The sequence below is a fragment of the Phascolarctos cinereus genome, unplaced genomic scaffold (assembly GCF_003287225.1).
Source record: "Phascolarctos cinereus isolate Bilbo 61053 unplaced genomic scaffold, phaCin_HiC Scaffold_4;HRSCAF=312, whole genome shotgun sequence".
Classification (NCBI taxonomy): Eukaryota; Metazoa; Chordata; class Mammalia; order Diprotodontia; family Phascolarctidae; genus Phascolarctos; species Phascolarctos cinereus.
Window position 1 is genome coordinate 698,809,935 of NW_027555847.1, and position 27,512 is coordinate 698,837,446.

At 43.2% G+C, this 27,512-nt stretch overlaps 1 protein-coding gene and 1 long non-coding RNA gene across 6 annotated transcripts in view; one reads left to right on the forward strand and one right to left on the reverse strand.

Annotated features, from left to right (window-relative positions):
* HVCN1 (hydrogen voltage gated channel 1) overlaps positions 1-16,438 on the reverse strand; it is a 40,086-nt gene extending 23,648 nt beyond the window's left edge. Inside the window, exons 1-3 of one of the 5 annotated variants that reach the window (XM_020970232.2) lie at positions 16,229-16,298; positions 14,628-15,722; positions 6,320-6,359 (exon numbers count right to left, since the gene is read on the reverse strand). In XM_020970232.2, coding sequence (XP_020825891.1) covers positions 6,320-6,340 — 21 coding nt within the window. In that variant the 5' untranslated portion in view covers positions 6,341-6,359; positions 14,628-15,722; positions 16,229-16,298. Of the gene's footprint in view, positions 1-133; positions 3,448-6,319; positions 6,360-10,283; positions 11,720-14,627; positions 15,723-16,228; positions 16,302-16,372 lie in introns of those variants that run through there. The other 4 variants (XM_078154302.1, XM_020970235.2, XM_020970231.2 and 1 more) reach the window with 4 other exon arrangements.
* LOC110196828 (uncharacterized) lies at positions 3,447-17,584 on the forward strand. Its single transcript, XR_013486481.1, has 2 exons — positions 3,447-3,739; positions 5,125-17,584. It is a non-coding gene; the product is annotated as an uncharacterized LOC110196828 (long non-coding RNA).
* Positions 17,585-27,512: the final 9,928 nt, after the last annotated feature.

The window sequence follows — 27,512 nt, forward strand, 5'->3', positions numbered from 1 at the left end:
TGGGCCCTAAATGCGGATAGTCAAACAGTAGAAAGAGAAGAGAGAGGAGAGGGACTGTGTGGGACCCAGAGCTCAAGGGTTCAAGGAGTTTCTCTTGTTCTCTTATTTTGGGACTGAGGCGCTTTATAAACACCTGGCAGCAGGAAGCCCCAGTCTGCCCTTGTGGTTTGCCTGGTTGTAAGCAAAGGGCTTTATTCTGCAGTCCAATCATACAATGCACAGGGCAGGGCCGGGGGAGAGGGGGATGATGCTGTTAGGTGGCCCCCAAGCCCTATGTGCTGGCTGTCTACAGGAAAAGCTGTGGGTCACGGTTCACAGGTGACCACATTCTGAAGAAGCAAGCATGTACTTTGGGGGTGGAAGTGGAAATGGATGGAGGGTGGGGTGGAAGATGACAATAAAAACCACACAGAATTCTAAGGAAACAGGCACGTGTAGACTTCCTTTTAGACAAGAGTCAGGTTCCTGAAAGGTAGAGAATAAACAGAATTTTGACCAATTTGGCCATCTGGGGCCTCTTGTAAAAGAGCCAAGGATGCTGGTTTTTAAAAAAGCAAGCCTACAGTAAAGCAAAGCATCCTTTTGTAGAGCAAACAACATTTCCTCCTCCCCACGCCACTTGGTTTAGACTTTGTGTGAATCCAGATGGTCATCAATTGGTTTCTTGAGCTAGAATAGACTTGTCCTCTCTTGCCTTTGGAGCATGGCTCTAGAATTGGAAAGGACCTTCTTGGCCGCCATCTTGTTCAGGCTCTTCCAATCCAATCTAACAAATATTCATGATGTTGGTTCATGATCTTGGGCCAGAGCCTGTGCTAGGCTCTGGGAGTTAAAAGGGAAAAAAAAAATTCCCGGCCTCAAGGAGCTTACACTCTCCTGGGGAGTAGGGTGGGGAGGGGAGTTGATATTTTATTCTCAAAGCAACAGATATCCTTTGAAGATTCTTGAGTGACGTGGTCAGATTTATAATTGAGGAAGATTTTGACAGCTGTGTGGAGGGTTAATCAGAGAGAAGAAAAATTGTTCAGTTGATGGAGTCATCTTCATGACCCCATCTGGGGTTTTCTTGGCAGAAATACTAGAAGGTTTACCTCTCCCTTCCCTACCTCATTTACAGATGAGGAAAGTGAGGCAAAAAGGGTGAAATGACTTGTCCAGGGGCACACAGTCAGTGTTGGGGGCTGGAATTGAACTCAGGTCTTCCTGACTCTAGGCCTGATGCTCTATCTATTGAGCCACCTCGCTTCCTGACTAGCTAAGAGGTTACTGCAGTTGCCGAGGTGAGATGTAATGGGGTGGTAGTCATGTAAGGTGGGAAAAGAGGACAGACATGAAGGATGTATGAGTAGGATCAACAAGGGTACTGGGATACTGGGAGTGAGCAGCCTGCTGAGACCATTCCTAAGAGGAGTGGAAGATGGGGTCAAATGCTACCTTGCGTGTGAGATCCTCAGGACTCACGCATATTGACATATCAAATTTTTTTTATTAATGCATTACCGTTATAATCATATGGGAACTACATTTTCAGGCTATCAGAGGAGTGTCTTGGGCCGCATGTGGCCTGGCCCACAGGCCATGCATTTGATCTCCCTATTCTGGTGTGCTGTTTGTGTAAGAGAAGTAATTGGGTTAACATTCCCTCAAGAGTTCTGTCTTTCAGGATGTTATTGATTGGGCTGGTTTGCATTTATGAGAAGGAGACATAAGCAAATACTGAGCAAACCACTAAGCTTAAAATTTCAACTGACACCATTGGGTGAAGAGTGAACAAGGTGCGGGAGTGGGGGGGGACAAGACCAGGAAACATGGCGCGGGGTAGCAGATTTCTTCAGTCAAGTCTCTTTCCTTTCCCTTCCTCTTCCCACCCCTATTACTACCCCCCTCTCAACTTCTTTTGGAACATCAATTCTTTGCATTTACTTGGACATCCCTGGGGGTACAAGAAGAAGAGTCCTACCACGAGGGTAGAGCATTTAAAACAAGGGAAGTAGGCCTTCTTCTGCCCACTGGCCTGGTCAGATCGTGTCCAGAGGCTGGCGTCCATTTTGGTTGCCCTGTGTTGTTAGGAAGGCCATTAATGAGCCGGACCATCTCTGGTGGAGGGAGATGAAAATAGTAAGGGGCCCAGAGATGATGGTAGCTTTGAGAACAGAAGTCAAGGATGGGAAAAAGAGGAGCTGGAAACTATCTAGTGGCATTTGAAGGCTTGTCATATGAAAGACAGTTTCTGACTTAGTCTGCTCCAGCTCAGAGGTCTGGACCATGAACAACCCAGGGATGTTTCAGAGAGACCGACTGAAGCTGAATTGAAGGAGAAAATTCTCCAGGTATTGAAGCTGCTCCAAAGAGTCTGGCCTCAAACACCAACTGACTGTGTGACCTTGGGCAAGTCACTTCACCCTGTTTGCCTCAGTTTCCTCATCTGTCAAATGAGCTGGAGAAGGAAATGCTAAACCACTCCTGTATCTCTGCCAAGAAAACCCCAAATGGGATCAGAGAGAGTCAGATATGACTAAAAACAACTTAACAACACCAACAAAAAGTGTCACAGGCCACCTCAGGAGGAGAGTGGACTCCTTTTCACTGAAGACTTTTGAGCAGAGGTTGGAATTCTTCTTTGACTCCAAAACTAAGGTTTATCTCAGCTCAGCTTTGTGTCCTATGTCATTTGCCCCTTCACTGGGCCTTAGTTTTCTCATCTGGAACAGCTTCCTGTTAGCTTCCTACCTTTTAAACCAAAAAAAATTTTTTTATATCTATTTTGCTTCACACAGGGTGATATATTAGGATCAGGGTCCACAAAATGCTTGTTTTTGCAAACAGCAGTATTTTTTAAATTATGAAATCAATATTGAGAGGCATTTTGAAAGTTTATTTTTTCAATGATGTCTAAGGAATGCTGTCATTGACATTAAAAAAAAAAAAACGACCCATGCAGTGAAGCAGAAAAGATACACAGAACAGCCAGCAAGAAGATGTTGTACGGTTCTAAGAACTGTCTAAATAAGTTTGTTTTTAGAAATGCAGGCAGTTTGGCCAGGCATGGTAGCACACACCTCTAATCCCTGATACTGGCAACGCTGGGGCTGATGGACCTCCTGTGCTCAAGAGTTCTGAGCTGCAGTGGGCTAGAGGCAACTGGGTGTCTGCACCGAGTCTCGCACTAATAGAGTGAGCCTCCAGACTGAGCAGAGGGCTATTGGGCTGAGGAAGGGGAGCTGAACCAGCCCAGGCTGGAGACATAGAGCAAGTTAAAGTTGGTACACCAATCACTGTTAGGAGCGGGGCCAAGAGTCTGGGTGAGATGGGGAGACCCAGTCTCAAATAAGAAATGCCGGCAGTTCTCTATTACACAGGGGCTGATCATCCAAACGGTGGCTTGAACATGCGCGTGGCTTCTCCTCCTTCACTTTCCACTCCTGATCTTTGGGCCATTCCCCTACACTAGACAGAAAAGATATCACAGGATCATAAATTTGATTAGAGCCCTTGTTCGTGTATCTAGACCAATCCTCTTGTTTTACACATGGGGAAATCGAGACTGAGAGATCGGAAGTGAAATGTCTGAGATCACATGGGTTGCAAGAGGAAGAGCCAGAATTTAAATAGTCTCAGACTCCAAATCTTTTCACTCCAGCAGGAAGCCTCAATGGGTATGCAGCCTTTCTGAGAGGCCCAGGAACAAGAATGGAGAGAATGGCTATCAGGAGCCTCTTGGCATGCCTTCACATTTGAGGTGAGCGGGGATGGTTTTTATTCCATTTTTCAGAAACTTCCCATCCGGGCTCAAGGCCGGGGAAGTAACAAGCTCAGTGGAAACCACCAGTCTGAGTACATCTGGATGCAGCCTGTCTTCGTGGCCTAGATTGTCACCAAGCCTGGCCACCAAAGTGCCTGGCCACCAAAGTTCCTGCGCCTTCCTCACTTCAGAGAACCATCCAGATGGGAGAGTTTTCTCTTGGGCTTCTGTCTTTCAAGCAAATGCTTCCTTCTCGAGTCACAGTTAGGAGAGAATCTGTCCTTGGGGACGGGGCAGGGAGAACAGGACTGAGCTCTGTGGTGCACAGGAACACAGCTGCCCGGGACCCTTACCAACGCTTGGGGCTCAGATTAGGTGGAATGCTTTTTTTCTTTTTCTAAATCAGGGAAGTCTTTAAATAAGTGTAACAAACTTTCCTTTTTAAGGCTAGAGAGGAAGTGTGAGGTCCATGAAGGGCGACCATAAATTTAGCATGCCAACCCACGTGATGGGGTGGGGAGGCCCTGGTACAAAGAGTCTGAGAGGGGGAATCCCCCTGGGCCTGGAGCCCAGGCTGCAGCCTGTCATTCTAGCGCCTACCCTGAGGTCATCCTCTGCAAGTTGCTTCCATTTTTTTGTACCTCATTTTCCCCATCTACTAAGGTACTGCTTCAATTCAATTAAATCCAACAAGCATTTATTAACCACCTACTATGGATGCAAGGGCAAGTGAATAGAGTGCTGGCCCTGGAGTCAGGAGGACCTGAGTTCAAATCCAACCCTCTAAGGTGTGTGACCCTGGGCAAGTCACTTAATCTTATTTGCCTCAGTTTCCTTATGTGTAAAATGAGCCAGGAAGGAAATGGCAGTATCTTTGCCAAGAAAACCCCAAATGGGGTCCTGAGGAGTCAGACATAACTGAAGAAGTCATGGACCCCTTTGGCAGTCTGGAGAAGCATATTTACTGCTCCAAATCATATGTTCACATATGAATATCTTATATTCACAGTTGGAGGAAATGCTAAATTTTAGGCAGAGGTTGGTGAAAATGAAGATTTTTTCCCCATCCCAGTTCACAGATCTCATGAAATCCACCTATCCATCCCTTTGGGGGTCTGTAGACCTCTGCTTTACGGCTATGATACAAAAATTTTAGATGTGTCACTAATAGGTTTGGGGGATGAGAGGATTGGCAGGAATCTTCCCTTCCTTTTTATAGATGAGGAAACTGAGGCCCAGGGAATGAAAGTCACTTGCCCTGGGTCACACAGGTACTAAGTGGCAGAGTCTGGATTTCAACCCAGGTCCCTGACTCCAAGTTCAGCGTTCTTGCTATTATACCACACCACCTGCCAGTAAGCCATATTATCTTTATTTTACAGATGGGGAAACTGAGGTCTGGAGAAAAGAAGAGACTTCCTTGGAACAGATTCCTTCTCCCACTCCAAACTCACACAGACTAGGGCTGATCAAGTTTATGGAATCATAGAATTAGGCAGCAGGAAAAAAAAAACTTGACTTCATAATTCACTTTGAGATCATCTGTGAAGAGGTGTGTTTTGTTCCTGTGGGCCTTAAAATATCTGTCCCTCCACCTGACTCACGTCACCTGGCATGTTCTTCCCTGGCCTCCTCACCTTCCTCCTACTTCAGCATCTCTCCCCCAACCCCCTTTTCACTGCTGGACTTTTTGCTGGAAGGTGACTTACCCAGAATTTTACAGATAGAATATGTCTGAGCAGAGACTTGAACCCAGGTTCCCCTGATTCCCAGTCCAACCAAATGAACCTAATTTTGTTCTTGCTCCTCTTACAGACTTACAAAAAAAGGTGGGGAGGGGGCAAATAAAGCAGAGAGGCTGGCTCTGATGCTTACTAACTGGGTGAGTTTCTCGACCCTCTTTCAGTCTGTTTCCTTGTCTCTAGAATGAGGCTAATAGTGCTCTGAATCCCCTGTCTTCCATGGGGAAGAGAAGAGAGTAAGCATTTGTATAGCTCCTAACATGTGCCAGGCACTGTGCTAAGTGTTTTATAATTCATTATCTCATTTGAGCCTCATTACAAACCTGGGAGATAGGTACTATTATTGTTATCCCCATTTTACAATTGGGGAAACGGAGGCAAACAGCGGTTAAGTGACTTTCCCAAGGTCACACAGCCAGTAAGTGTCTGAGGCTGGATTTGAACTCAGGTCTTCCTGATTCCAGGCCCAGTGTGCCACTAGCTGCTGTAGGTGTGCAGAGAAGCTCATTTTGGAAACCTTGAAGTGCTAGGGAGCATGTTCATCCTTCTCCTCTTCCTCATTGTTGCCTGGATGTTGTCTCTTCATCCTCACGAGGAACACTAGATATAGAAACTCCTTTTCTCCATGTTGATTAGACTGCTCATCTGGAACTTACAGTCTTAGAGAGCGGCCTCGGGGCACTGAGGCACTGACCCTTGTCCAGGGTCACACAGCCAGGTTGTGTCAGTGGTAAGACTTGAACCCAAGTCTCCCTGCTGTTTTCCTCTCCCCCCCCATTCCCCTGCCTCTATGGAGTCTTCCCGTCTGAATTCTAGTGATGAAAAATCTACTTGCCTCTTTTTCTTCTGTACCCATTTTTCAGCTGTTCCAGAATCTGGAAAAAAAGAAGAATGTGGTTGGGTTCTCTTGTGTAATACATTCATCTTAAATTAAAAACAACTTTGCTTTTAAGTGTTGTTTAGGGCATTTCTCCTCTAGGATTCTAATTCTTGGCTAGAAGGAATCTCAGAGACCATCTAATACAATTGCCTCATTTCACCGATGAGAAAACTGAATCCTAGGGAAGTTAAAGGATGTGCTCACAGCCTCAGAGGCAGGATTTGAATCTGAAGCCTTTGACCTGAAAGCTAGCTCTCTTTCCACTGTATTAGGGTTCTAACATAGTTTATCATTGCTCAGTCATTTTTCAGTCATGTCTGACTCTTCATGACCCCATTTAGGTCATACAGCTAGTAAGTTTTTGAGGCTGGATTTGGACTCAGGAAGATGAGTCTTCCTTATTCCAAGTCCAGAGCTCTATCCACTCTTTCCACCTACCTGCCCAATCTAGAGTTACTAAGACTTCAAAGTTGGAGTGACTTCCTGAAGCCCAGGTACCTGCCTGGCTTCCCCAGGGCACCCCAAATAGACCTTCAAATACTCCTCATCTTTGCCCTAAGCACACCCCTCCTCCACACTTCCTTGTTTCTGCTGAGGACCCTAGTATCCTCCCTATCAGTCACCTGGGACTCCTCCCTTATGTTCCCCCTCCCATCCAGTCATTGCCAAATCTTGTCAATTCTCCCTTCCCTCCAGGTGTGTTCTTTCCCTTCTCTCTACTCACACTTTCCACCACCCAGGTGAAGCTGGAGTCATCTCTTGCCTGGACCAATGTCATACCTTCCTAATAGCCCTTTCTGCTTCTAGTCTCCCCCTTCACCAATATATCCTGTGCATAATTATCAAAATAATCTTCCTAGGGCATAAGTGACCAAATCACTCCTCTCTGCTCAAAAAACAAACTCCAAACCTGCAGTGGCTTCCTACTACCTCTAGGAAAAAGGGACAATGACTAGCATTTATAAAGTTCATTAATCATCACAAAGCAATTTACAAATATGATCTCATTTGACAACCTTTCAAGGTAGGTGATATGATTGCCGCCATTTTCCAGGTGAGGAAACTGAGGCTAGAGGTTAAGTGACTTGTCTAGAATCATACAACTACTAAGAGGCAGGATTTGAACTCAGGTTTTTCTGACTCAAAGCTAGGATTTTATCAACTATGCTACTACCTCTAACCCTGGCATTCAAGGCTCTCCAAAGTCTGGCTCTGAATTACCTTTCCAGACTTAATAATTCACTTTCCTTCTCTTCGTGTACTCTACATTGCAAACTTGACTGGTAGCTGTTCCCCAAACTCAGTACTCAATCTCCTGCCTCAGGACACGTGCACTGGGCATTCCCATGCCTACAATGCACATCTTCTTCATCTCAGTGTCAGAATCCTTGCTTCAACACTCAGCTCATGTCTTCTCCTCCAGGAAGCCTTCTTCAACTTCCCCATTGATTAGGAAGTGTTCTCTGCCTTCCTATTTCCTATCATACTTATTTGTTTGGGAAACTAGGTAGCATAGTGGATAGAGTGTGGGGCTTGGAGTCGGGGAACATCTGAGTTCAACCCCAGCCTCAGACACTTACTAGCTGTGTGACTCTGGGCAAGTCACTCACCTGTTGTCTGCCTCAGTTTCCTCATCTGTAAAATGGAAGTAATAATAATAGCACCTGCATACCAGGGTTGTTGTGAGGATCATATTCACAACGTGTTTCAGGAACCTTTTACAGTTGCTAATTATTATTATTATTATTATTATTATTATTATTAGAGTCATGGACCCTTTTGGCAGCCTGGTGTCCTCACAATTTTTTTAAATCAAAAAAAATAATAAAATTACAAAGGAACTTAGTTATATTGAAATACAGTTATCAAAATATCTTAAACAAATAAACAAGCCCAGGCTAAGAACCCCTGGGCTAGATGGTTTCTAAGGTCCCTTCTGGCTCTTAACATTTCAGCTCAAATCCTGCCTCAGTCCTTTACCAGCTGTGTGACCCTGGGCAAGTCACTTCCTCTACCTCAGTTTCTTCATCTATAAAATGAGGAAGTCAGACTCAATGGTCTCTAAGGTCCCTTCTGGCTTTAAATCTATAGTCTTATGATTCTATTTCCTGGTAATAATAATAAAAGCTGCCATTTAAAATGATTTTGCAAACATTATCTCATCTGAGCCTCCGAGAAGGAGGTACTACAGGTATCATCTTCATTTTACAGAAGAGAAAACTGCAGTTCCATATAGAGTAGGTGTCTGATGTGGGATTAGAACTCAGGCCTTCCTGACTCCAAGTCCAGGACTCTATCTACTCTGTCATGCTCCCTTGACCTAGACATCTAACATGTACTGCTCCCCTCCCTCCCACCTCACAGCTTATCTGACATGGTGAATCCAAAATTAGTTTTGCTAATTAGTTACTTGAGATGACCAGTGGACCAGTAGGGCCTAGTCCCTTGACCCTAATGTTAACTGCTAGCAGACTTGGGTCAGTGCTCCAGGACTGCAGAGAAGTTATCAGCCTGTATTGGTAAAGGGAGTTTCCTCACTGGGGAGTTCCCTTGATCAGTGAAACGGCAGCTGGGTGGCACAGTGGATAGAGCGCTGGGCCTGGAGTCAGGAAGACCCGAGTTCAAATCTGCTTTCAGACACTTACGAGCTGGATGGTTCTGGGCAAGTAACTTAACCTTGTTTGGCTCAGTTTCCTCATCTGTAAAATGAGCTGGAGAAAGAAATGGCAAAACCACTCCAGTATCTTTGCAAAGAAACCCCCAAAAGAGTTCATGAATAATTGGACATGACTGAAAACAATTGAACTAGATCAATGAAATCACAAGTCCAGTTCCCATCCCTTATGAAAAGTATATTTGCTAATAGAGTGTAAGCCCCTTGAGGGCAGGAACTGTTTTGCGTTTTTCTTTGTATGGCCTGTATCTAGGGGGCTATCTCCAGTTGTCCTGATCTACATCCTGCCACTGGACCCAGACGTTCCTAAGGTGTGGGTATAATCTTGTCAGCTGCTCTACTTGATACCAGTGCCTTCCCTCCCTTGATTAACTCCAACTTCTCTTGCATAGATAGGTCCTTGAGGGCAGGGGCAGTATCAGTGGGAAGGATCTGGGATGATGTGGAGGCTGGGAATAGGAGTGATTAAAAGAAAGGTATGTTGTCAATACATAAATCACTGCCAGAGGCCCCCAAATATCTTAGCTCTTTTACTGCTCAACTAGAAAGAGCAGTCTGCTGAAGTGCTCTCCTCCACATCATGACCAGTGGTATAACGGAGAGTCTGTTGGGTCTGGGAGTCAGGAAGATCTGAGTTCAAATCTAGCCTCAGACATTTACTAGCTGTGTGACCCTGGGCAAGTCCCTTTAACCTGCTTGTCTCAGTAACTGTAAAATGGACTGTAATAATAGCACCTACCTCATAGGGTTGTGATGAGGATTAAATAAATGGACACATCTTCACTAACCTTAAAGTGTTATATAAATGCTGATATTGTTGTTGCTATTATTATTTCTTTACTGTATGGTTTCCAAGTCCACCACTGTACTGTAATCACTCTCAACAACCCTCTTTGTTGCTTAATCCAATGATCTTTTCCTCATTTCTTGATAGGAAGCTAGGTGGTGCAGTGGATAGAGTGCCCAGGGCTAAAGTCAGGAAGACCTGAGTTTGAATCCAGCTTCAGACTTACTAGCTGTATGGCCCTGGGCAAGTCACTTTACCTTATTTGCCTCAGTTTCCTCATCTGTAAAATGAGCTGGAGAAAGAAACGACAATCCACTCCAGTATCTTTTCTAAGAAAACCTAAATGGGATCAGCAAGAGTCTAACATGATTGAACAACTCTTCCTTAACCTCTTATCCCCGTTGACCACCCTCTCCTTCATTGGCTTGGATGACACTGGTGTCTCCTGGTTCTCCTACCTGTATGTTTCTTCCTTTTCCATCTTCTTTGTTGGTTCTTCATTCTCTTCCCACCTCCTTAGTGTGAAGACTGTCCTGGGCCCCCTTTTCTCTCTGTTCAACCCCAGCTCTCATAGGTTCAATGACCATCTCTCTGTAGAGGAGCCCCAGATCTCTGTGTTCAGTCCCCATCTTTCTCCTGAGTTCTAGTCTGGCATCATCAACTGCCTTCTGTTGAATTTGTATCCCTAGTGCCTAGCACAGTGTTTGGGTCATAGGAAGCACTTAACAAATGCTTTTGCACTCACTCATTCATTCATTTGTTCATTTATCCATCCCTTTCTGGATGTCCCATTGGTGTCTCAAATGTTCAAAATGAAACTTCAATCTTACCTCCAGACTTTCCTATTTCTGTGAAGAGTACCAGCCATCATCCTCTCAGCCACCAGGTTCATAACCTGTGGTCATCTTTAATACCTTCTTTGCCCTCATAACTAGTTTCTGAGACCTCCACAACATCTCTTTCAGTTATCTTTAATTAAATTAAATTAATTAAATTAAATTCATTTAAGTGCCTACTGTGTGTCAGGGATTCTTCTAGGTGCTAGGAATACAAAGACAACAATGAAAAGTCTCTGCCCTCAAGGAGGTTACAATTTATATCCACAACATCTCTCAAATCCATCCCTTTCTCTCTACTCACTCAGCTACCAATCCATTTCAATCCATTCTGACTATTAAAATAGCTGATAATTGGTCTCGGTAGCACTAAACTGGCAGGAAGTAGGAATGGCACTTAGTAGGTGCTTAACAAATATTCATTGATTGCTTGTCTCCAGTCTTTCCTTTTTCTGCTATTCTTGTTGTATGAAAGGTATGTTGTCAATACATGAACATTAAGTTCACTGTCAGAGGCCCCAAAATATCTTAGCTGTCTTTTACTTAGCTCTCCTTTTTCTGTTGTTGTTGTTAGTAATGTCTGACTCTTTGTGACTCCATTTAGGGTTTTCTTGGTAAAGATACTGGAGCAGTTTTCCATTTCCTTCTCCAGCTCATTTTACAGATAAGGAAACTGAGGCAAACAGGGTTCAGTGACTTGCCCAAGGTCACACAGCTAGTAAGTGTCCGAGGCTAGGTTTGAATCCAAGTCCCATTGGTGTCTCAAATGTTCAAAATGAAACTTCAATCTCACCTCCAGACTTTCCTATTTCTATAGGCCTGGTGTCTCTTATCCTCTACACCACCTAGCTGCCCACTCTCTTTCTCCCCTTTCTAATCAATCTATCTTTAGGTTTGAGTTAAGGAACCTTAACAGGTAAATTTGTTGTTCCAAAGTGGAATGGGCAGTGTCAGGAAGCCGTGAGTTACCCTTTCCTGGAGGTGCTATATTTCTATCTAGACATCTATATCTACATATATATCTATACCTACATATAGATCGATATATAGATATCTCTTTATAGATATATCTCTATAGACATAGAGATATATCTATACACACACACACACACATATATATAAAATATATAATAGATATTATAGAAGGGATTCTTTTTCAGGTGCAATGGCTGGAATGCTTTCCCTCTTCACCTCTGCCTTTTAGAATCTCTGGCTTCCTTTAAGACTTAGCTCACAGCACTCCTCCTCCTCCACCCTGTCCCAGATGCTAATCCTTTCCACCTCCCCAGGCACTTCCCAGTTCCTTTTGACTCTATATAAGTTGTCTTGACCATTAGAATATCAGTTCTTCAAGGTCAGGGATTGTTTTTAATTTTTCTTTGTATTTCCAGCACCTACCCTTCCAGTACTGGCGATGTAATAAGTGCTTGATAACTAACTGGCTGATTGATTGCTATCTGGACTGTCCAGTAAGTGCTTCATAAACACTCTTTGATTGATTGATATCCTGATATACAAATGTGCTTAATAAATACTTTTTGATTAATTGATCCTGACTATACAGTAAGTGCTTAATAATTGTTTTTGATTGATATCTTGACTATGCAGTAAGTGCCCAATAGTTGTTTTTTGATTGATATCCTGGCTATACAGTAAGTGCTTAATAAATGCTTTTTGACTTATTGATATCCTGACTATACAGTAAGTGGTTAATTAATGCTTTTTGATTGACTAGATGCCAAGGGTGGTTCCTTTCAGTTCTAGATCCGTGATCCTGTGATCATGTGGGGATTATCGGAGAGGAATTTATTCAGGGCATCCTAATGTCACATGCTTCCTGTCTGTTGCCAAATGACTACGGAGTTGTGCAAAGCTCCTTTCAAAGAAAGTTTTCAAAACCTCATGTTGCCTCATGCTCCGGTACCGTCCCATCACCAGCTTGCCTTCTCTTGCGTGCAGAGTCCTGTCTCCATTCCCCCAGCTTTCTCCCCAAGAAAAATCAAGTGAAACCCCAGCTTTACACAAGACAGAAGCTGGCCAAGGGGCCTCCCGGAAGCTTTGCTGATAGCACGTAACCGGGGCAAGAACCACCACCCACTAAGGACCCAGGGACTGGCACACTCCACCGCCTTTCCCATGGAAACTGCACCCAAGAACCTGCCAGTACAACATGGCAGCAGAAGGGAGGGCCAGCCATCCTCGGGAGCGCTGATTCCTACAGCCTTTGCACTTCCAGGCAATTAGTGGCTGGTTCCTGTTACTCCAAGAGCGGAGAGCATCTTCAACTGGGCGGCCAGTGACAAAGAAGTCTTGTTATTGTCCAGCTGTGTCTGACTCTTCATGACCCCATTTGGGGTTTTCTTGGCAGAGATCCTGGAGTGGTTTGCCATTTCCTTCTCCAGCTCATTTGACAGATGAGGAAACTGAGGTAAAAACAGTTGAGTGACTTGCCCAGGGTCACACAGCTAGTCAGTGTCTGAGGCAGGAAGATGAGTCTTCTTAACTCCAGGCCAAGGAGCACTTTGTCCACTATGCTACCTCAGCCTCCCCCATGAGACCTAAATATTTAACCTATGAGCTCCTGACTATAATCTTCTCAACAGTGGGGATATTTAGCAAATTATAGGATTTAGGCTTCAGTTTTCTCATGTGTAAAGTGAGGGGTTCAGACTAGTGATCACTGAGAAGGCCCCTTCCAGCTGAATCAATCAATCAACCAACCAGGTATTGTACCAGGGGTGCTAGGGATACGAAGTCAGATGTGAGAGAAGCTTACATCTGGGAGGAGACAAAATGTGTGTGTATGTATATATACACATGTGCCTATATATACTAAATATCTGTAAGTATATGTACCTACATACACGTATGTGTATATATATATATACAACATAAACTACATGCACATGAAAAATGCATACAAATAAATACAAAATGATTGGAAGGAGTTAGAAAGGCTTCATGTAAAGGATGGTTACTGTCAGCTAATTCTTGAAGAAATAAGAGTCCGAGAGGTAGAGTTGAGGCAGTGCGTGCCAGGCACAGGGGTGGAGGGGGGAGATAGAGGGCTATAAATAAGGTACAATAGGAAAGTCAGTATGACTGAAAGACAACCTGTGAAGGTCAGCAATGTGTCATAAAGCTGAAAAGCTCTAAATCACTTGTCCTGTGATTCTAGTTCTCCTTTCTGAGTCTCAGTCTAGTCATCTGTGAAATGAGGGGGCTGAAGCTGAGGACCTCCATGGGTCCCTTTTAGCTTAAAATCTTCCCATCCTATGACCTCAAGAGTTGAGGCAGCCTGGTAGAGAGAACAGAGGGATGTACACGCCCTAACACCTTTCCGGTGGAAATTGTAACCAAAGGCCTCAAAGCCTCTCAAGTAATAGGGTAGAAATCAGGAAGATCTGAGTTCAAAGTTTGTCTCTGATGCTTCCTAAGTAAGTGACCCTGGGCAAGTCACATAACTTTTTTGAACTTCACCTTCCTCATTTGTAAAATGGGAGTGATAATTTCTGAAGGAATAATAAAAATAATGATAGCTAGCACTTACATAGTGCCTACTGTGTTCCAGGCACTGTGCTAAGCTTTTCACAAAAGATCTCATTTGATCTTCATAACAACCTCGGGATGTAGATAATAATGATAATGATAATATAATAATAATATTTCTATAGTGCCCACTATGTGTCAGGCCCTGTACTAAGTGCCTTACAAATATTATTTCATTTGATCCTCACAACAATCCTGGCAGGGAGATAATAATAATAATAATAGATATAATGATGATGGCATTTATATATAGCACCTACTAAGTGTCAGGTACTGTACTAAGTACTTCACAAATATTATCTCATTTAATCCCTATAGCAACCCTGGGAGGTAGGGGCTGTTATTGTCCTCTTTTTACTGTACTCCCCCTCAGAGGGATGTTGCAAAAATCTAAAGAGATAATCAATCAATACGTACATATCAGTGATTATTGAGTCCATTGATTTCTTTCTATGGAGTGAAGCCCGGTGAGGGAAATCCCTTGCCTCTGGCCATACAGAAGGGCAGGAACTGAGCAGAGAGTGTGCAAAGGCCAGTTCAGGGCTCTTCCTGCTCAAAAAAGACTGCTCTGCAGGTCCTGTGGGTATTTCTATAATACTTTCAGGGAAAGCTTGAGCTTTGAAGGGACAAGGGTGGAGAAGGCAGGAGGTAAAGACTAGAGAAGCAAGATCCCAGGGGAGCTCAGCCATAGCTGGGCTGGCTGATCTTGGGCCACAAAGTCTCCTCTTCAGACCTAAGATTCTTCCTCTATAAAATAAGGAAGTTGGAGTGTACTCTTTATGAGGGGAATTCCGATTCCATTTTGTCTACTCTAAGGTTTTCCCAGTTCTATGAATGTATGTTCTAGGTCCCTTCTAGATGCTCCTTCCACTTCTGGAAGGTTTCAGTACAATACAATACAATATAGCTCTGACATTCTGTGTTCTAAGCTCTCCCATCTGACATTCCCTGTTCTACAGGCCCTGGCAATTCTCATATTCTACGCCTTAAGGGCCCTTGGACCACAAACGTTCTATGTTCTAAGATCTCTTCCATATTCCATGTCATTAGAACATAAGTTTCTAAAAAGCAGGTTCTGTTTTTATCTTCATAACTTCAGCGTCAAGCCTGGGCACATGGTAGGAATATTTTGTTATTCCCATACTCAAATTAATAAATGCTCCATGATTCGAGATCTTCATTCCAAGTTCTAAGGTCCCTCCCAGATCTGACATTCTCTAAGTTCTAAGGTTTTTAGCAGTTACTCTAGTCTTCATTTTTTTGGCCACAGGACTGATGTTTCTGTGGTGAGCTGGGTTGAGCTGGGCTGACCCATACAGTCAGCGTTCTCTCTTGTACCAGGCAGTGGGGGGGCAATTCTTCCTTCTGGAAACCCTCTCGGAGGGGCGATGGGCAATGGGGATGGGGTCTCTGAGCAGCCAGCAAGCAGAGGAAAGGGGGGCAGCGCTCAGGAGAGGAGAAAGAAGCCTGGAACAGTAGAGGTCCCAGGGGTCCATTCCAGCTCCTAGGCACCTGGAGGCGGAGGAGGGGAAGGCAGATTAACTCGATCTCCTAGGGTACAGCAAACCCGAAGAGGGAGAGCTACCTTCCTTGGAGGACAAGACAGACAAGGAGGTCGAGGAGACGGGGGTATGGGGGAAGAGAAGGAAGGGAGGGAATAACTCGGAGCAGGCTCCCCATTCCCACTTTCCAGATCAGGCAACTGAGGCCAGCTAGTCTCCCCAGCAACTCCCCGCGCCCCAGAGCCCTAGTTCCATACTTGTGTCGGCCTGCTGACTCGGAATACCTTGACCAGCACCCACCTACCGGGAAGAGCTCGGGGTCTAGTCCCATCCCGCTCCCCTCCCACTACCGCAGCCTCCAGGGAGGACGTAGCGGCTCTGACCCATCTCAGACCCACTCTGCCCTTACCAATCCCCTGCCAAGTCCAGGGATGGGGGTGGGGGGGTGCAAAGGAAGGGGCAGGGGTGGGGGCTGAGGCAGGATGGGTCGAGCGGCCCATTGCAGAGAGGACTTACCCTGTCCCGAGCCTCAGCTTCCAAGCTCAGGGCGGGCGTTAAGTTAGAGCAGCCTCTGCAACTCGAAGAGAAGTGGTTGAGGCCCCACCCCCTCCGCCCCCCGCTTCTTCCCCTTCTCCTCCTTTTTCTCTTTCACCTCCTTACCTCCTCCTCCCTCGGACCCAAGGTCCCCGGGATGGCTGGGGTCATTTATGAAAACGGCTAGGGCACCTCCCCACCGTCCGGTTCCCGTTTCCCCCTCCCCCTTTCCTTTTCTCTCTTCCTTTCCTTCCTCCCTTCGCTTCCTCTCTTTTCCTTTCCCTCTTTCTCCTCCCCCCTTTGTCCTTCTCTCTTCTGTCTTTCCTCTAGATCTCTCCTCTTTCTTTCTTTCTTTCTTTCTTTCTTTCTTTCTTTCTTTCTTTCTTTCTTTCTTTCTTTCTTTCTTTCTTTCTTTCTTTCTTTCTTTCTTTCTTTCTCTTCTTTCCTTCTCTTTCCCTCTCTCCCTTCTCCTTTTCCTCTCTGTTCCTCTCTCCTTTCCTTCCCTTCTTCCTGTCTTCCCTCTGTCCCCCTGCCTTCGACCTTCACTGTCCTTCCTTCCCCAGAGTCTTTTGCTCCCTCTTCTCCCTTTCCCCTTTCTCCCTTTCTCCCTTCCTCCCTCCTCTCCTGGATTCTCTCTCCCTCTTTTCCTCTTTCCTCAGTGGACTCAGGCCAGAGCCGAGGTTATTGAAGCCTCCTGGGCTGGGGAAATGGACAAAGGTCTCTCTTGGAAGGTGAATCACATGCAGGGATCAGGGAGGAGGGAGCAGTCTCTCAGGGAAATCTTATGATCCTAAGGACCCCTTCAGGGGAGCTCTGGACTCTTCAGAAGTTGCCCCTGGGCCTGAACAGAAGAGCGTTATCTTGGTGAATGGGATGTCCCAGTGAAGACTCCTCAGTGTAATTAAGGTTTGGGATAAGACTGAGTGGGATGAAGGGTCCCTTGAAAGACTTCTTAGAAGTGTTTTTATCCCATTGTTATCTCAGTAGTTAAAGTTTGTACCTGTTGTTATATCCCGGTCATGGTGACCTGGCTATACAGTACAGTGTCTAGCTTGACTGCACATTTTTAATTATTTCTTTGGCAACACTGCAGTAAACTAGGGGGCTAAATATGGATATGTATATTGTTTCTTTGTTTTTTCTGTTTATATGGAAGACTTTCGAGTTCAGATTGTGAGCCAAACATTGGCTAGTTGGTGGGAGAGGGCTTTACTCATTAGGTTTATTTAATCTGCTTCTTTGCTTCTGTAATCTGTTTCCCCTCATCAGAACATACTGGTGGAGGGACACCCTGTTCCTGAGAATAGCAAATAAATTAACTTTCTGTTCCTAGAGAAACCTCTAAATGTGTTTTTTAATTTGAGTCGCATCTCACACATTGGGAGAACCAGCCAGGGCATGTTCTGGTCTGCTCTTCCTTAAAGTGGCCAGGGACTTCCTTCTGGAAACCTCTGCAGCTTGGGGCTTTATTCTGTTTTTAAATAGCACCTTTCTCTTGCCTCCAACCACCAGTCCATTCACTGTTTTTCCTTTAGCTTAATTCTTACCTAGCTCCTTGGCTCTGAGCCCTGATCCTCTGCTAAAGCAGAGTCCTCCCTTCCCACCCAGATGGCTTCAGGGAGTATTCTCTTTCCAGCCTTGGACTACATCTCCTATTCTCTTGCAAGGTACGGCAGAAAGGCTGCTGAATATGGAGAGGAATGGCTTGGGTTTGTAATCTGGCTCAAGCCCAGCAGCAAATCACTTAAGTTTCTTGGTACCTCAGTTTTCCTCATCTGTAAAATGGTGGGATGGACTGGACTAGGTGACTTCTAAGGCCTTTCCTTAAAGTCACACAGAGAACATTTCTGGGGAATGATGAGTGTTCTAGTTCTAAATCTGATCCTATAATCCTGGGTGCCAGGGTAGGTAGAATTCTAACTTGGAATCCACTGGCCACAAAGAGCCTCCCTTGGGTGACTGAAATAAGAAAACAAAAACCCTACTACCGAGTAAGGAACAAGCTGGCATCTGCAATCAGTGCCAGCTGCTTTCTTCCCTCTCCGATCAGTTTCTCACGCAGCTGCCAGTCTGACCATGTCACTCCCCTGCTCAGGAAGGTCCCTCATGCCTCTGGGATCAAACACAAATTCCTCTGGCAACGTAAGCCCTTTGAAATCTGGTTTATGGAATGAAATGAATGAGAAAAATTTTTTTTTGCCTATCACTGTCCTACACATGAGTTATGTGCTGTTAACAAGATTTTCCTGAGCCAGGCTCTCACCTGAGAATGAAGAAACAGCAGGCTAGAGACAAAGTGCCAGTAATCAGGGAGCCATTTGATGAATTTAATTTCATAATGAAGAACAGGTTTGCACATCAGGAATTCTCCTGATCAGGACTCCACCTTGCTGAAGTGAAGACAGAGATTAGATAGATAAATTACAATGGGAAGGGAGGGGGGAAGGCGGATTATAGACAATCATTCCTGGGACCTCAGTGGTTTCCCACAACCAGCCCACAAATCTCGTGATACTAATGTACAGATGTCCTCAAGTTCTGTGGGAACAGCATTGTTCAACAGTCTTTGGGGGTCGTTACTTGGTGGGTCATAGGACCAAAGGTCTGTGATGGAAATAGGTTTTACAATCTTGGATTCGCTTCACTTAAGGCACGTAGGCAGTGATGACAGTGATTGTGAGAGTTGTCAAAGTTTGACTAATCAATTTAAGCTGTATTGTAAGTCTGACTCAAGATAGAAAAATTTTGAGAATCTAATCTCTTAGTATATTCATTACACATATTATATCAATTCATATGAAAATCATAATTCCACAGTTCTAACCAGACTTGTCATTCCCCACACCCCAAATTTCCTGCCTCCGGACCTTTGCCCAGATTCTGCCACTGCCCTCATGCCCTCCATCCTTATCTCCTCTTAGAATTCCAGGCTCCCTTTGAAGGCTGGCTCAGATTCCACCTCTTGTCCAACAACTTGGACCAGATGCTAGCATCCCTTCTCCTCCCTGGAAATTACTTGGTATCTACTTTGTATATATTTTGCATTGACTTTAACATATATATATATATATATATATATATATATATATATATATATATATATAATATATATATATATATAATATATATTTGCATTGACTTTAACATATATATATATATATATATATATATATATATATATATATATATGTTGTTTTCCCCCAAGTCCTTGAAAGTCAGGACTATTGGGTCTTTCTTTGTATCTCCATTGCCTAGTACAGTGTCTGGCACAGAGGAATCGTGTAATAATAAATGTTTGTTGAATAAATGTTGAATGAACACATATACCTTCCCTTTCCTCTCTGCTTCCCCACCTCCCTGTCAGCTTCCTTGTCTATCTTGTCTTCTGCCATTAGATTGTAGGGGCAGCTAGGTGGTGAAGTGCATAGAACACTGGGCTTGGAATCAGGAAGACTCACTTTCCTGAGTTCAAGTCAGGCCTCAGACACTTATTAGCTATGTGACCCCAGGCGAGTCACTTCACCCTGTTTGTCTCAGTTTCATCTGTAAAATGAACAGGAGAAGGAAATGGCAAACCACTCTAGTATCCCTGCCAAGAAAACCCCAAATGGGGTCACAAAGAGTCTGACACAACTGGAATGACTGAGCAACAATAGAGATCCCATGAATAAGAGTTAAGTAGCATGAAAGGTCATGCATGAGCAGGTTCCATTTGTACCCACGAGTCAAATTCCTATGCAGATGAGAACATGGGGCCAAGAGCAATTCAATGATCCAGGGCAGCAAATGTTTGGGTCTCACAACCCCTTTACATTCTTAAAAAATTGTTGGGCATCCTCCTAAACAGCTTTTGTTTATGTGAGTTATATCTAGCAATGTTTACTGCACTAGAAATTAAAACATTATTATGAATTATATGTATTATAATGAAAATAGTTTTGACCTCAGAGAACCCTTCAAAGATTTTCAGGGATGCCTGAGAGTCCCCCTGAGAAGTCAGAAAGACCTGCCTATAGAAATCCTATTTTAGCTGTATGGCCCTGGGCCAGTCATTTATCCTCTCTTGGCCTCAGTTTCCCCATCTATAAAATAGGGATGATGATAGCATGTACCTCCCAGGATTGTCGTGAGGCTCCAATGAGATAGCAAATGGAAAACACTTTACAAACCTTAGTGCTAACAATTATTATGTTTATGATTACTTTAATAAATATTATTAGATACTTCTTAAAGAAATATGAAGTGCTAGCACATAGTCCCCTAAAAACCTTCCTCCCATGCCTCATCATCCTGGGGAGGTGACTCTGAGCTCTATAAGTGCTGCCAAGCATGATCAGACTGGCCTCTGGGTTGACCGTGTATATTTCATACAAGTCAACTAACATTTATTAAGCACTAATTATGTGCCAGTGACTGGGGCTGGGAAAAAACTTTTTTTAAATCTATCAATCACACAACGAACTAAGTATTTATTAAGCACCAGTTTTGTTCTAGGCACTCTGCCCAGTTCTGGGGACATACCTTTGAGATGCTTGCCAACGACGTGTCTAAATTAACATGTAATTGGGGCAGTGAGGTGGCACCGGCCCTGGATTCAGGAGGACCTGAAATCCAGCCGCAGACACATAACACTTACTAGCTGTGTGACCCTGGCAAGTCACTTAACCCCATTGCCTAGACAAAAAAAAAATCAATATGTGATTAACATTGCGGATGGGAGGCATTCTTAGAGAGGAAGACACAAGCAACTTGCATTTTACACACACACACACACACACACACACACACACACACTCACATACTGAAATACCAAAAAAAAAGTTGTTGTTTGTCCTTTTGACCATCACATCAGGGAGGTGATGCCACGACTTGCCAATGAATTGGATTACAGTGAGGCAGAGCTGTGCAAAGTCACGAGCCTCACTTTGTCCTATGTAGCCACCTGGGTCCAGTGGCCAGATACAGATTAGGAGGACTGGACATGGCCCCGGACCACAAGGGAGAGAGCATTAACAAATAGGGGTGCTTTAAGAGAAGTTAAAGCAAGGGGCAGCTAGATGGTGTGGTGGATAGAGTTCTGGCCTTGGACTCAGGAGGACCTGAGTTCAAATCCAGCCTCAGATACTTGACACTTACTGGCTTACTTGGGCAAGTCACTTAACCCTGATTGCATCACCAAAAAGTCATAAAAATAAAAAAAAAAGAGAAGCTAAGACAGTGTAGTATAGTGGATAGAGTGCTAAATTCAGTATTATTAGAAAGGCCTTAGAAGGGCCTGGATTTAAATCCTGCTCTAGACATTTACAAGCTGTGCAACCCTCAGTGCCTTAGTTTCCTCATCTGGTGAATGAAGGAGTTGAATTTATTGCCCTTTGGGTTGCTTTCCAGCTCTACAAACTATGACCCTCTGATTCTCTAAGATGTGGATGAGAGGAGAGTACATTTCAGGCATGGGGGGCGGAGTGCAGAAAGCTGGGGAGATAGATGTCCTTTAATGAGAACAGGAGGTAAAGACACTTTGGCTGGAATGTAAAGTTTGTGTGGGTGGGATGGGGGTGGGGAAGTAAAATGAAAAAAGGGAATTTGTATTTGATCATAGAGGCAATAGGGAGCTGCTGAAGCTTTGGGAGTACCACAGTAGAAGTGCTTTAGTGCTTTAGAAGGATGTTTACCACTGATGTGAAATGAGCCTGGAAAGGTGGACCAGAGCCCCTGGGTTTGGGGCTGAGGGCCAAAGTCCTGCCTAGCTGATCTGGGAGAAGTTTATCTCTGACAGACTGGCTACCGGGGAACCAATTTTGTGGCTACCACCACTTATGAAACCATTTAGGGAAGGGTTGGAGGGCTTAAGGTCTTTCTGTGCCCACAGTGATGAAACCCCAGAGCTGCTGGCTTAACAAGGAAGTGGCAACACATGAGTTAGGCTGGGCGTGTGGGGGGGGGAGGGGCTGACCACCTGCCTGACATTGCCCTGGTGAAAGTGCCAGATGTCCAGCCAGCAGACTTTGGTTAATTAGTAATGGTAATTGAAATGGCACGTAATTGAATTACACAAGGGGATTCTCAGAGCCTGTTTTCGAATGGATTTGTCACCCAAATAGACCATTCCTGTTTGTCTGGGAAACTGGGCCCTTGAAGGCAGTCCTGGGTCTTTGTTAGCCCTTTCTTTGTTCTCTATGCTTGGAATAAATAGCCTTTCTCCTTCTCCCCATCTGTTGAATCCATACTCATCCTTTAAAGACTCCTGCGGTACAGTGATGAAAAGAGCCCAGGTTCCGGGCTTAGAGGCCCTGAGATAAAGCCTGGCTGCTGACATGTCTGCCAAGGCCTCAGTTTCTTTATCTGCAAAAGAGGTGGGATTAGACTAGCTGTTCTCTTATTATTTTGTTGATTGTCTAGACTTAGAAAGTGTTAAAGGGAGTATTCATCATGCAGATGAAACGTTAAAGTGTGCTGTTTCCAGAGCTGGTTTTTAAACATTTGCCAGTATGCCCCTGTTTATAAAAGCCTGTGAACTATAATGCTACTGCTCGTGTGACCCTAGGCAAATCACTTTTCCTCTCTGGGCCTCAGTTTCTTCCTCTGAAACATGAAGAGATTAAACTAGATCAGTGGTTCCCAATGTTTTTTGTTCCATGAACCCTATTCAGTAACAAAAAATGTGTTGTGAATTTCCAGGGTAATTTAATATATTACTCATAATATGGGCAGCTAGGTGGCCATAGTGCACAGAATGCTGGGTGTGGAGTCAGGAAGACTCATCTCCCTGAGTTCAAATCCCACCTCAAATACTGATGTGTGTATGTGACCCTGGGCAAGTCACTTAACACTGTTTGCCTCAGTTCCCTCATCTATAAAATGCTCTGGAGAAGGAAATGGCAAACCACCCCAGTATCTTTGCCAAGATCTTTGCCCAAATGGGGTCACAAAGTCAGATATGACTGAACAACAACATGGCAAAATTAATTTTTCTGTAATAATGTGAGCTCCAATTTTTATAACTTGATAATTTACTAAATATAAAGCTTCAGTCATTTCTTTTAACTGTTTTGTTTATTCACATAAATAAATGAATCAATAATACAAGATTTTCAAATTTTATTCTTCCCACTTAAAAAAAATCAACAAGCTTATCAACATAGCTTTCACATTTTGATTGTAAATGTCAAGAAAAGGTTTTAAGCTGCTGTTGGCAAGAGCTCCACAAATTACACATTGTGGTTGGGATGGATATTAATTATCTACAATAAAAAAGAATTTGAACCTAATATATTTTTCATTATATGTTCTCTTTTTCATGCCTATAATAATCCAGGGATCTCAAATATCCTTGTACACCATTTCAGAATGATGAACTGTTGAATGACTTTTGCAAATTTCCGAATCATAGTATGTTGAATCTAAAAGAATATTTTAAGATTCTTCACTAACATACTTTTCAACAGTCTTTTCATAACACTTCCAGTCTTCATCCAACAATCCAATGGGGTTGCTAAAATTTTTAAAATAAAGATTTTAAATTTCACAAAAATTTCATCTTTATATTCAACACTTGTTGAATATATAACAACCCTGCATTAGCACCATTGATGCAGTGGCACAGAGACTGTGTTTCACAACAATAGGTAGGTATCAGGACCCTCCCTTGTAGCAAAACACTGAATTTGCCAGTGTGCATGGACCCAGAATATATGGCTACTAAAATGAATAGCTAGTTAAGATATAAACTATTAACTTTTCTATCGGCTAATGACAAGCAAGCATTATATTAAACAATAAATACACTTAAAGTTCAAGTGCACATATCTCTTTATTTTAAATCTTTGTAAAGGATCTCTTCAGATATGATTTTTTCTCTTTTTCCGCTGTCATGCCAGCTACACTCTCACAGAAACTCTACTGAACTACTGACCGGTGTTGATAAGTTCCTTTGAAAATCCAGCAGATAGAAAAATAGCATCCAAAGTGAAAGATACGCTGAAATTGGAAGACAGCCTTGGTACTGCAATGAGAGACTATATGAGGTTTGTTTCTGCCAAACATTTGAGATGGTCCATGATGGTTTCAAGATGGTGCTTATAATACACATGCCCCACAGTCATGGTTTTCAAACAACTTGACATCTGTGTTGCAAGAATGAAAATGTTTTTGTCTGATCCTTTGTTTATACAGAATTGTAGGGTAATGGTAAGGATAGAGGAACTACTCTGGTGAAGTCTATGGAATACAAATGAGGGGATGTGTGCGTCTGAACATGTGTTTCCAGTTGGTCTGTGCTTGAAGGTTGAACTCTTTTGGTGGTTTGAAAACAATCTGATGACAGGTTGAGCATCTGCAAGAATACATTGTACTTAGGTAGAAACGGTCAGAGTTTGTGGTAATTGCTGCACGAATACGCACATTGTTCTGTGAGCATGATGGTTTCAAATCGTCTCAGAAATAAATCTATAATGCTTTAACCATGCACATTCTTGTCACAGAGAAAAAAAAAGTGTATATATATATATATATTAGTGGCATATTTGTAACATATACATTTGTAACATAATTGGGCATAATTGTTCTTCAAGGTTCCATTAAAGAATTTTCAACATGAACCAATTACACCCATCTTGAACCCTTTGGGGGTTTGTGAACCACTAAATGGGAACTCCTGGACTAGATGACCTCTGAGGTCCCTTTAGACTGTAAATCTATGACCCTAGCTTCTCAGGCTAAAAGGATTGCATGTGCCCATGCAACTGTGAGCTCATCAAACTGAGTGATGCCTTCATTGGGTGCAGGTCAAAATCCTCCACATCTTCTCATGATGTGTAATTCTAGTCATCCCATCATAGCTCCTTCAAAAATATTTGTTTATTATTATCATCCTCATTTATGAATATATCCCTTCCACTCCTTTACCTGGAAGGCCAACTCTTGTAACACAAAATTTAAAAAAAAAAGGAAAAAAAAGCAGTTTAGCAAAAGTAACCAAGAAAGCAAAGAAGTCCAATAGCATACGTAGTATTTCATACCCATAGTCCCCCCATCTTTGAAAAGAAATTAGGGAGATTTTATCATAAATCCTTAAGAAGGACCCACCCAGTATACTGGAGTTTTTTCTCTGTGTCTAAGCTCCTGAAGGTCAGGGCCTGTGACATTTTTATCTCTGTATTCTCAGTGCCCAGTCCAGTGCCTGGTGCATGGAGATATTAATAAATGCTTATTGGTAGGCTGATTGATTCTGCAGGTACCGGGGCAGCAGTGGGGTTCTTATTCTCCCTGCATCACTTCTTTTTCTGATCATTTATTTCCTAGATGATGGCCAACATGGCACAGTAGAGAGAGAGCTGCTCTTGAAGTTCTAGGGTTGGGTTCTGGTCTTGTTTCTGACACATATTGGCCATGTGACCAGGCAAGTCAACCTCTCAGGGCTCCCAAGTAATTTTCAAAACATACAACACATTTCCATTTTGAGAAAGCCTATGTAAAAATACTATGCAGTGTGCTCAGAGCTGTCCAGCTTTTCTTTGCTTCCTTGTGATTTTTCTTTTGTTCTCTGCTGCCCAAGTAATTTTCTAAGACTAAAGTTGAAGAGCTGGTACCAATCTGTATTGACAGAGGAAACTTACTCACTGGGGGTTCCCTGTGACAGTGAAATCACAGATTTAGACCAAAAAAAACTCCACAGATAAAAAGAACAGACAAAAATGAAATAGTTTGTGCTTTTAAGGATCTTAACATGTGGGAGGGGGATGACATGTACACAAATGAGTAAATAAAATATATGTACATATAGACATATATATTTAATATATACACATATCTAAATATAAATGTATTCAATATATACCCATATTTATATACTCATACACACATATTTTATATGTACATATAAATATGCATATAAATGAATATACACAAAAACATGCATAGATATTTAAAACAAATATAAAGCAATTTGTATCTTTTTTTAAGAGGAGCAGTGAAAAAATGGGGGAATCAGAAAATACTTCTTGTATAGGTAACATATGTGCCAAGCCTTGAAGTTTCTAAGAGGCAGAGATGGGGAAGGAGAGCTTTCTGGGGATGAGGGCCAGCCTGTGCAAAGGCATGAAGGTGGGAGATGTAATTTTGTGTTCAAGGAACAGCTGGCAGGCCAATTTGACTGGAACAGAGGATTTGTGATAAAGAACAAAAAGAAATGAACTTGGAAATGTAGATGGGAGCTGATTGTGGAGGGCTTTAAATGCCTGGCTGAAGATTTTGCATTTTCTCCAAGAGTCAAAAGGGAGTATTGATGGTGTTTGAGCAGGAGGGTGATGTGATCAGCTCTGAGGCAGAGGGGAGACAGGAGAGTGTTCCAGGCATGGGAGACCGCCATGTGCAAAAGCATAGAGGTAGGAGACAGAATGCCAGATGTGGTATAGAGCAAGTAGGCCAGAGAGGCCATGATGAGCAGTAATAGATGAGGAAGAAGGCTGGGCACATAGGTGGAAGCCATATTATGAATGAATTCTGATTTCATACTGTAAATGTACTTTCAGGTATGAGGTCACTGTATTTTCCTTTAGGGTCAGACAAAAGTGGATTAGAAGGTTAGCTTCTTAATGGGAAGTGGAACAATCATATTGCTAATTGTCCTAGAGCTTAATGTCTGGATAATTAAATTTAGGAACTGTCTTTTGCAAATAGTTTTACATGTTAAAACATAGACAGAGTCAAGAGAAGTTGGGATGTGAGGGCACAGGTGCCTTCTGTAACCCATCAAGAAATTGAATGAGATCTTAACCTATTATTTGGGAGAGGCATTGATTGTTAAGAAATAAGACCTCAAATCTTCATATTTCTCTATTGAATCAAATCTCATCTATCATCAACAGACTCTAAGCTTACTGGGGCATGGTTCAATGGGAAAAGGGCTAGTTCTCGAGTCAGAGGATCTGGGTTGGAATTTTAGCTTTGCCATGGATGACCTGTGTGACCTTAGACAAGTCCTTTCACTCTTTAACTTTCTGGGCCTCAGTTTTCTCATCCATTTAAAGGGGGGGGGGCTTTGATGAGATGGCCTCTAAGATCCTTTCCATCCATTTTCCTATGATCTCGTGTTCTCTATGCCTTCCACTCAGTTTTGTGAGTGTAGAAAATTCTACCTATTCCCTTCTTAAATTCTTATCAAGGATTCCTGTGATGCTTATGCAGGCCATTTTCATGAAGATTTTTCTAGAGAAATTAGGCACATACAAGATTGTAGCTATTGATGTTGTCTCATTGTAGTAATATT